A 10,748-nucleotide genomic window follows, 5' to 3' on the forward strand; every position below is an offset into this window, starting at 1 on the left:
TAACGCTAGTTCGCAACTTGCAGGGGCTTCTGGGATATTGAAAACTGCTGCATTCTTTGTGTGCTCTGAGATGGCATGTATGAATCCAAGAGAAACTCCCTCCCCTTATTTTACAGTACAAAATATTGTTATTCTGGTACGGTGTCCATATTAGGACAGCCTCAGAGTCACAAGGAGTTGGTATGAACACCGGACAGGATATAAGAGTCGATAATAACCTTGCCAGCAGGCACCCACTGTCAGCTGGGTGTCGATTGACGAGGGATGGATGGGCCAATCGTCCGTCACCAGGTAGGGTTCGTAGGTCACGCCATCCACAAAGAGCGTCACGGCAGGAAACTCCACGTTGATCACGTAGTAGTGCCACTCCTTATCACAGATCTGTAAGACATAGGGACATGCCGTTAGCATTGAGTTAAACCCACCAATGAGTTGTGTAGATCTAGTTGGTATGTTATTTAAGCACATGGATAATCGCATTCACACATACATATACTTAATTGGATTCAATAAGATATAGTACTGTAACAAACAAGCCCATAAACATGTTACAAGCACTTCCAAGTTGGTCACTTCTATGGGGACAGTGGTTAGTGCACTTGCCTTGGGACCTGAAGTTTGTGAGTTTGAACCTCCTTAGGTCAACCCCACAAATTCACTGCAATATCATAATAGTTAGTTTCACACTTTACTATTTTTTATATCGCTGTGGATGATATTTCTTAAATGAACAACTTATTTATGGTTATCATAAAGCCCAAACCCAACAATGCATGTTTGGCAGTCCCCCTCCCAATCTCAGTAATGAAAAACACATTAAACTTAATTCAGATTCATCCCGCTCCTCTCTTGTTCATTTGTTCTCAGGATAATTAATGAAGTTTAACTGTAAGGAGTCGCTCATTAAGGGGACATGGATTTACGAGCGCTAAGTCAGGGGATCATCACACAACTTTTTCATTAAGCCCAAAACACTAACTTATTCCAAAACCTCCCTGGAGGAAGAACCAAAGCCTGTCAAATCCAGCCCAGCAGTCAGTCAAGCGCCAGCCAATTGAAAGGAAATTGACCCATCTCAGCTCTTATAATAATAGTGTTCTATTCCCCCCCTGGCAAGTGTCTAGTGTTGAGATACTTCCAGGGAAAAGTTGGCCCCACGCTCTGATCTTGGATCAGTTTTTAACTCCCCAACTGTGAGTTGTAACTATCATGGGGTACACTGCGAAACTGACTTTGGATTAGACGTTTGAGGGGCAATTGTGGCGTACATGGTTGAGATCTATTGTGGAGGGAGATAGCTGTCAAATAGTAGTACTGCAGCACTGTATAATTGGAGATGATCGGATAGAATCCCCCACGCACAGAGCTAGGATCAGCTTTCAACTCACAATACACTTCCAAACTGGCTTTAGATCAGAAGTTGAGGGAAACTTCATTCTATTAAATTCACTATATGGAGGGAGATAACTGTCAAACAGCGTGTTTGTAGATGTCTCCAGAGTGCTCCGAGGGGTTTATCATTCAAGTAATGCAATCACATGCTGCTGCTGATTTACCAGTGAGCCTTGAACAACCCCTCTAGACGGTACACAAGGCAGTCAGGCTTGGCTAACTCCTTCCCTGATGCCTCGCACACCCAGGAAGCCTTTCATGCTCACAAACATGAGGCATAATTTTAAAATGCTGTTTTCTTTAATCAGTGTGAGTAAGACTGTATTAGGTTGCTCGCTGTCGGTAAACACCGATACGCGGCCAATGCAGCGGTAAACACCAATACGCTGTCCACGCAGTGGTAAACACAGATTTACTGCCCACGCAGGCATAGATGTGAATATATACACTACCGTTCAAAAGTTTGGGGTCACTTAGAAATGTCCTCAATTTTGAAAGAAAAGCATTTTTTTGTCCATTAAAATAACATCAAATTGATCAGAAATACAGTGTAGACATTGTTAATGTTGTAAATGGCTATTGTAGAAACGAGCCAGTTTGCGATGTTCTGTGAAGGGAGTAGCACACAGCGTTGTACAAGATCTTCAGTTTCTTGGCAATTTCTCGCATGGAATAGCCTTCATTTCTCAGAACAAGAATAGACTGACGAGTTTCAGAAGAAAGTTCTTTATTTCTGGCCATTTTGAGCCTGTAATCGAACCCACAATTACTGATGCTCCAGATACTCAACTAGTCTCAAGAAGGCCAGTTTTATTGCTTCTTTAATCAGCACAACAGTTTTCAGCTGTGCTAACATAATTGCAAAAGGGTTTTCTAATGATCAATTAGCCTTTTAAAATGACAAACTTGGATTAGCAAACACAACGTGCCATTGGAACACAGGACTGATGGTTGCTGATAATGGGCCTCTGTACGCCTATGTAGATATTCCATAAAAAATCAGCCGTTTCCAGCTACAATAGTCATTTACAACATTAACAATGTCTACACTGTATTTCTGATCAATTTGATGTTATTTTAATGGACAAGAAAATTGCTTTTCTTTCGAAAACAAGGACATTTCTAAGTGACCCCAAACTTTTGATCATTAGTGTATATACTGTATACACCTATACAAAGGCACTTGTAGTCACCCACACATAAGGCAACGGTGTGCTTTAGGACCAGGCGGACGCCTCCGAGTGGTCGAGTAGGCTGTTTGAAGTGTTTATCCGACTGAAGAAAAAAATATATATATACACACTACCGGTCAAAAGTTTTAGAACACCTACTCATTCAAGGGTTTTTCTTTATTTTTTACTATTTTCTACATTGTAGAATAATAGCGAAGACATCAAAACTATGAAATAACACATATGGAATCATGTAGTAACCAAAAAAGTGTTAAACAAATCAAATTATATTTGATATTTGATATTCTTCAAATAGCCACCCTTTGCCTTGATGACAGCTTTGAACACTCTTGGCATGCTCTCAACCAGCTTCACCTGGAATGCTTTTTCAACAGTCTTGAAGGAGGTCCCACATATGCTTAGCACTTGTTGGCTGCTTGAATGAGTAGGTGTGTCCGAACTTTTGACTGGTAGTGTATATACTGTACATATACAGTGGGGAGAATAAGTATTTGATACACTGCCGATTTTGCAGGTTTTCCTATTTACAAAGCATGTAGAGGTCTGTAATGTTTATCATAGGTACACTTCAACTGTGAGAGACGGAATCTAAAAAATCACATTGTATGATTTTTAAGTAATTAATTTGCATTTTATTGCATGACATAAGTATTTGATCACCTACCAACCAGTAAGAATTCCGGCTCTCACAGACCTGTTAGTTTTTCTTTAAGAAGCCCTCCTGTTCTCCACTCATTACCTGTATTAACTGCACCTGTTTGAACTCGTTACCTGTATAAAAGACACCTGTCCACACACTCAATCAAACAGACTCCAACCTCTCCACAATGGCCAAGACCAGAGAGCTGTGTAAGGACATCAGGGATAAAATTGTAGACCTGCACAAGGCTGGGATGGGCTACAGGACAATAGGCAAGCAGCTTGGTGAGAAGGCAACAACTGTTGGCGCAATTATTAGAAAATGGAAGAAGTTCAAGATGACGGTCAATCACCCTCGGTCTGGGCCTCCATGCAAGATCTCACCTCGTGGGGCATCAATGATTACATTTACATTTTAGTCATTTAGCAGACGCTCTTATCCAGAGCGACTTACAGTTAGTTTATTTTTCATACTGGCCCCCCTTGGGAATCAAACCCACAACCCTGGCGTTGCAAACGCCATGCTCTACCAACTGAGCTACATCCCTGCCGGCCATTCCCTCCCCTACCCTGGACGACGCTGGGCCAATTGTGCGCCGCCCCATGGGTCTCCCGGTCGCGGCCGGCTACGACAGAGCCTGGATTCGAACCAAGATCTCTAGTGGCACAGCTAGCACTGCGATGCAGCGCCTTAGACCACTGCGCCAATGAGGAAGGTGAGGGATCAGCCCAGAACTACACGGCAGGACCTGATCAATGACCTGAAGAGAGATGGGACCACAGTCTCAAAGAAAACCATTAGTAACACACTACGCTGTCATGGATTAAAATCCTGCAGCGCACGCAAGGTCCCCCTGCTCAAGCCAGCGCATGTCCAGGCCCGTCTGAAGTTTGCCAATGACCATCTGGATGATCCAGAGGAGGAATGGGAGAAGGTCATGTGGTCTGATGAGACAAAAATAGAGCTTTTTGGTCTAAACTCCACTCGCCGTGTTTGGAGGAAGAAGAAGGATGAGTACAACCCCAAGAACACCATCCCAACCGTGAAGCATGGAGGTGGAAACATCATTCTTTGGGGATGCTGTTCTGCAAAGGGGACAGGACGACTGCACCGTATTGAGGGGAGGATGGATGGGGCCATGTATCGCGAGATCTTGGCCAACAACCTCCTTCCCTCAGTAAGAGCATTGAAGATGGGTCGTGGCTGGGTCTTCCAGCATGACAACAACCCGAAACACACAGCCAAGGCAACTAAGGAGTGGCTCCGTAAGAAGCATCTCAAGGTCCTGGAGTGGCCTAGCCAGTCTCCAGACCTGAACCCAATAGAAAATCTTTGGAGGGAGCTGAAAGTCCGTATTGCCCAGCAACAGCCCCGAAACCTGAAGGATCTGGAGAATGTCTGTATGGAGGAGTGGGCCAAAATCCCTGCTGCAGTGTGTGCAAACCTGGTCAAGACCTACAGGAAACGTATGATCTCTGTAATTGCAAACAAAGGTTTCTGTACCAAATATTAAGTTCTGCTTTTCTGATGTATCAAATACAAATTAATTAATTAAAAATCATACAATGTGATTTTCTGGAATTTTGTTTTAGATTCCGTCTCTCACAGTTGAAGTGTACCTATGATAAAAAATTACAGACCTCTACATGCTTTGTAAGTAGGAAAACCTGCAAAATTGGCAGTGTATCAAATACTTGTTCTCCCCACTGTACATAAATATATTATGTCCCCCCAACTTCTAAAACCAAAGTTGCGCCCCTGCACATACCTACGTGTGCATGGATGCACGCAGGTAGGCACACACACATACACACACACACACACACACACACACAGGTGTCGCTGTCACGCTGTGGAGAGTAAAATGCCAGAGAGAGACCTCCTGTAACTGACTGATGTCTCCTGGGAACCACCACTCTCAGTAGCTTCTCTCCCTCTCTGTGACTACTCTCTCCAGGGAGATACCATGCCAATCCTCACTGTACAGACCCTTCTCTGAGCTCCCACTCTGTGACTATTCTCTCCAGGGAGATACCATGCCAATCCTCACTGTACAGACCTTCCTCTGAGCTCCCTCTCTGTGACTACTCTCTCCAGGGAGATACCATGCCAATCCTCGCTGTACAGACCCTCCTCTGTGCTCCCACTCTGTGACTACTCTCTCCAGGGAGATACCATGCCAATCCTCACTGTACAGACCCTCCTCTGAGCTCCCTCTCTGTGACTACTCTCTTCAGGGAGATACATTTACATTACATTTACATTTACGTCATTTAGCAGACGCTCTTATCCAGAGCGACTTACAAATAGGTGCATTCACCTTATAGCCAGTGGGATAACCACTTTACAATGTTTTTTTTTTTAGATACCACGCCACTCCTCACTGTACAGACCCTCCTCTGAGCTACCTCTCTGGGTACTACCGTCTCTCTACCGGTCTTTGAATGTCTCTCTACGGGACAGGTTCACTAACTAAGCCTTTTGCAGTCATAAAACACCAAACAGAAAGCTAAAGCAAAGCATGGAACAGTATTAATTTAAAATGTTCCTTGAATTGTCTTAACTATCCTCTTAGCCCTTACTGTTGCCTTTTTGTTCTGGTCTCTATGGTTAATATCCTCTGGGAAAAACAGGTGTACATATTTTCACCTGGAGAAAAAGTGCAAATCTGTCCCTATGTGTCACAGTGATCTCAGAGAGGCTGGGTTACATGTACTGATGATGGTTCTTATTTGAATGACTATGAGCATGTTGAATTACAGATCATACTTTTGATAACTCTATAAGCTTAAAGGTCGAGTAAGTTAGACTTTTGTCCACAAATGTACCTATTATATGTAAATAGTTTATGATTAGTGAATGCCATAATGTAGTTATTTTGTAGGTCCTTCTCAAACAGATGTGCTATGAAACTAAATAAATACTGCACTCTGACCCACAAAACGTATTTGCTAGATTCATGACAGTGTTGTTAGACAAAGCAAGGAAAGTGAACTTCAAAAAGTGATGTAGTTTTATTGGGATTTGCAGCTGTTGTTGGTAAGTAATTAATCTGCTAGCTTCTGAAATAATTTACTCATCCTTTAAGCACCTCCTATCGCTACATGGATTGAGAACTCAAAGCTAGGATCCTATCAAGCTATAGGACAACAACAAAGACAGAATATTTAATCACCTCATCACTTTATGTTTGCCATCCATGCTTGACTAACTACAACAGAATAAGATGCCATTTTCGTTTAGCTGGTGTTACATGACAGTGAGGTGTACACACTGTTCATTCTCCATACCTCCTTCACAACACAACTAATGTCCCTAAAGCAGTGATTATGTGGCTGTTACAGAAGGATGAATGCATAATTTTTCACCAGCTTACAGTACATGCGCCCTGTAATGAAAAACACATAAGGCATTAATCTTAGCATGACAGGAGGGGGATCAGCAAGTTACCAAAACAGAAAACCAAAACACACACACACATAAAAACAATCTCTGACACACACACACACACACAATATCTCTATGCATCTGTTTAATGCATACACACACATAGATGCAGACAAAGACACACACACACAGCCAGGCACGTAGACACTGTGTAAATATCAACAGAGATTTTTTGACATCTGTTTTCTCTCCACCTCTTGACTCACTCTGGTTTCATCGTTAATCTATCTGCTGTCAGCAGATTGCATCTTGACCTTCAGATCTAACAAAAGACAAGCATAAAAAATAAAGAGGAGGTTGGAGTGAAAAGCATTGTCTTCCTCAATACCTTTCAGTTATTTTGGAGAGCTGAGAGAAATGCCTTGCAGGCTGCACACTGACTTTCCTGTTTTCTCTCATCAGGCATATAGGTCTGCATTGTGTTTTGCCCCATTGACTTGCTGACTAGCCATGTATAGGCACAAGTGTAATGTTCTTCTGAAAACAATTGAAAAATTGTGCTGTGCAACTAAAGAGTGTGGACCGTAAAAAATCCTGACAAATCAGCGTGTCTGTTCGACCCATTCAACCAATTCCATTTCTATGACGCACTAGCGGAAAGTGATTCTCGTTCTAAACGACCCACCCACTTCCTGTGAAAGCATTGTTGGACTCTGATGAATACGACCCTGGACTCTGACGCAATAGAGGAGGGAGAAGGGGATGAAATGAGGTGACAGCTCTCTCTTCTCCCTGATAAGGAGTGTATGCTATATATTTCCTCTCCCTCTGGTCCCTCTGGTCCCTCTGGTATGAATGATAAAGCGTGGAGGACTGTCCTGTCAAATGAATAGAAAGTTGAATAGTCACATTTTCGGTCCTGCGTTATTACATTTCTGCAGTGGCGCGCATAAGGGAATGTGATATAAAACAATGGAGTTTTGGGGCAATGGAGTTGATGTTAGGAACATTTGACTGTTATTGGATATCAGGTGACAGTGTACATTTTGATCTGGTGGCATTGGGTTTCAATACACTTGAACAGGACTACAAATGATCATCATCTGACACATTAAATGATTAGCGTAGTAATGATGAGCCACAGCCTTGAGGGAACAGGAGCCAAGACATGACTGAACTCCAGCACTTTATGTATTGTAGAGTAAATGTGCATTCAATATGGATTCATATTCATAGGAACACTTTTATACTAGCTAGCCTCACAATGTGTCAAGTATAATATCTTGTCAAAAGTGATAAAATATTACTTGTTTTGCATACATGGATCATCATTGTTGTTACATAGAGCATACATGTGATGCCTGTGATATACACTGAGTGTACAAAACATTCAGGGGTGGGGGGTGCAACTCAATATTCGGAAGGTGTTCATAATGTTTTGTACACTCAGTGTATACTCTCCCAAAGACACACGAAACCCATTACGCTGACGTGTCAGATGGAGCCAGGGTACGTCCAGATCTCTCCTTATATTTGTTTGGCTTCATCATGTCTCCCACTGGGCAGTTAAAACAGGAGTTGACATTCTCAGCACACGCTACTGAACTGCTGTACAACAGGAAGCAGCAGCATTCACACTTCACTGCAGAGTCATTAGTATATCAACAATCACAGCCAGCGGTCTGAGGATCCACGGCATTCCTCAGGGGTGTGTGTGTGTGCACACGTTTGTGTATGTGTGTGTACGTGTGTGTGTGTGTAAGAAAGAGAGAGAGATTGTGTATGTGTGTGTGTGTGTGTTTGTGAGTTAAAATATATGTGTGTGAGTGACTGAGTGATTTAGTAAATATTTATCAGTGTTGGTTTTCTAGACATCAATGTGTCTATGTGACAGTATCTTCTGGAAAAAAGTATCTGAATGTCTCTTCATGCCCTTAAAACATTTAGTGAGACAACAAAACAGGATCCTAAGTTTAAGCCGTTCATGGGGGTCTACTAAGCTAACATATGGAAATGTTTTAAGATGATTATGGATCATTTAGCTATTTGATTTAGAATATTAGGACCCCTTTAGGTATCAAAACAAAATATTTAAAGATTATTTGATAAAATATTGAATTTGGCCTTTACTACTATAGCCCATAGAAACACATTGAATAACATTCATAAATGGCTAAAAAAAGTCTGTCAAAAAATAAATCATAAGGAATAAAGTTTTGAAGTGTCTGTTCTACAGTGCATTTGGAAAGTATTCAGACCCCTTGACTTTTTCCACATTTTGTTACGTTACAGCCTTATTCTAAAATGGATTAAATGATTTATTCCCCTTATCAAGCTACACACAATACCCCATAATGACAAAACGAAAACAGGTTTTTAGAAATGTTTGCAAATGTATAAAAAAACAAAAAACAGACATAACTCATTTACATAAATATTCAGCCCCTTTGCTATGAGACTCGAAATTGAGCTCAGGTGCATCCTGTTTCTTTTTTTTTTTTTGGACACATATTTAACCCCTTATTTTTGTTGGCACAAAACTACCTCCAATACTTCCATTCATTTGTATGGGTTACCTGTGGGGGTCATAGCGCAAAACGGAGAACACCATCTTGTTTGTGAGAGCCTCCCTTTTCCACAGTGTGGTCATATTAGTTTGTAGCCCAAACAGTTTGGACGCTACAGACAGAAGTTGGCACATCAGCGTTACCGGCTACAGACGTTTTCGTGAGAAGACCGATTTTCGGGATACCTTATGGTTTGACAAACACCACTGTAGCTCTGCCACCTTCCAACACAGATGCGGAAGGCCCACATAGACGGATGCGTTGGATTGAGACGCAGCCCCAGATATCTCTGGCTTAAATTCACGGATTTTGATGGGGATTATTTTATTATGTTACTTAGATTGACTCTTAAGGATTTGAATGATTCAGGGAGCGCTTCTCCGTTATCCCCGCGGCGTGCTAGCCTGCTTTAGATGCACACACACCAGCTGAACATTACATTAAAACACAGCATCATCCAGAGAGGGATGGGATCAGCTCTCCAGCGTCCTCTGAGTCCACTGACGATCTACAATTACCAACATAAGGGAGCTGGGTCTGTTGGGTGGAGCTGTCATGGGCAGCATGTTACACTGTCATTTAAAGGAGTGGGATCAAGGTCTGAGTAGACTAGAGAGAAGGCTAGCCTCTCGTTCATGCATACCAAATGGACCCAGTTCATGTTATGTGCTCGTTATGAGCCAAAAGGGGCTTATGGGTAAGCCTCTGTGAAAGTTTGCCAGTGTAGCCTGGAGGCCAGTATCAGCTACTTGTCAATAGCCTGTCAGGAGGAAGAGTCTGTTTGTCTGAAAAAAAGTCTGCAAGAGTATGGTTCATTCTCTGTCCTATAACATTACTGAACAAAAAATATAAACGCAATATGCAACAATTTCAATGATTTTACTGAGTTACAGTTCATATAAGGAAATCAGTCAATTGAAATAAATTCATTAGGCCCTAATCTATGGACAGGGGTGCAGCCATGGGTGGGCCTGGGAGGGCATAGGCCGACCCACTGGGGAGCCAGGCCCACCGACTGGGGAGCCATGTCCAGCCAATCAGAATGAGTTTTTCCCACAAAAGGGCTTTATTACAGACAGCAATACTCCTCAGTTTCATCAGCTGTCCGGGTGGCTGGTTTCAGACAATCCCGCAGGTGAAGAAGCCGGATGTGGAGGACCTGGGCTGGTTTGGTTACACGTGGTCTGTGGTTGTGACGCTGGTTGGAAAACGTACTGCCAAATTCTCTAAAATGACGTTGGAGGCGGCTTATGGTAGAGAAATGACCATTAAATTCTCTGGCAACAGCTCTGGTGGATCTGTGCATTTTTCTACAGCCCTAATAATACAGTAGCCTTCCCCTATGACTGACTGACGTGACTGACTGACTGACTGACGTGACTGGCCAACTAGCTAACACACATGCCTGTGTTACTGTACATTCCTGTGTTACTGTACATTCCTGGCCCCTGCCTAACTTTGTAAGAGGCTGTGTGTGAGAGAGAGACTGCACTATAGGTGTGTTCCTCCTCCTGTCCCCCTCCCCTCCCTGGGTGAGACCCGCTGTTGTACCCATGCATTATTAATGCC

At 42.7% G+C, this 10,748-nt stretch overlaps 1 protein-coding gene across 1 annotated transcript in view; it reads right to left on the bottom strand.

Moving 5' to 3' along the window:
- LOC311115546 (calsyntenin-2-like) overlaps positions 1-1,652 on the bottom strand; it is a gene marked incomplete at its 5' end in the record, with an annotated part of 31,248 nt that extends 29,596 nt beyond the window's left edge. Inside the window, 2 exons of the mRNA XM_084190699.1 lie at positions 219-381; positions 1,614-1,652. Coding sequence (XP_084046825.1) covers positions 219-381; positions 1,614-1,652 — 202 coding nt within the window. The remainder of the gene's footprint in view (positions 1-218; positions 382-1,613) is intronic.
- Between the last annotated feature and the right edge of the window lie 9,096 nt (positions 1,653-10,748).

Source organism: Coregonus lavaretus, assembly GCF_964263955.1.
Source record: "Coregonus lavaretus genome assembly, contig: HAP1_SCAFFOLD_2632, whole genome shotgun sequence".
Lineage (NCBI taxonomy): Eukaryota > Metazoa > Chordata > Actinopteri > Salmoniformes > Salmonidae > Coregonus > Coregonus lavaretus.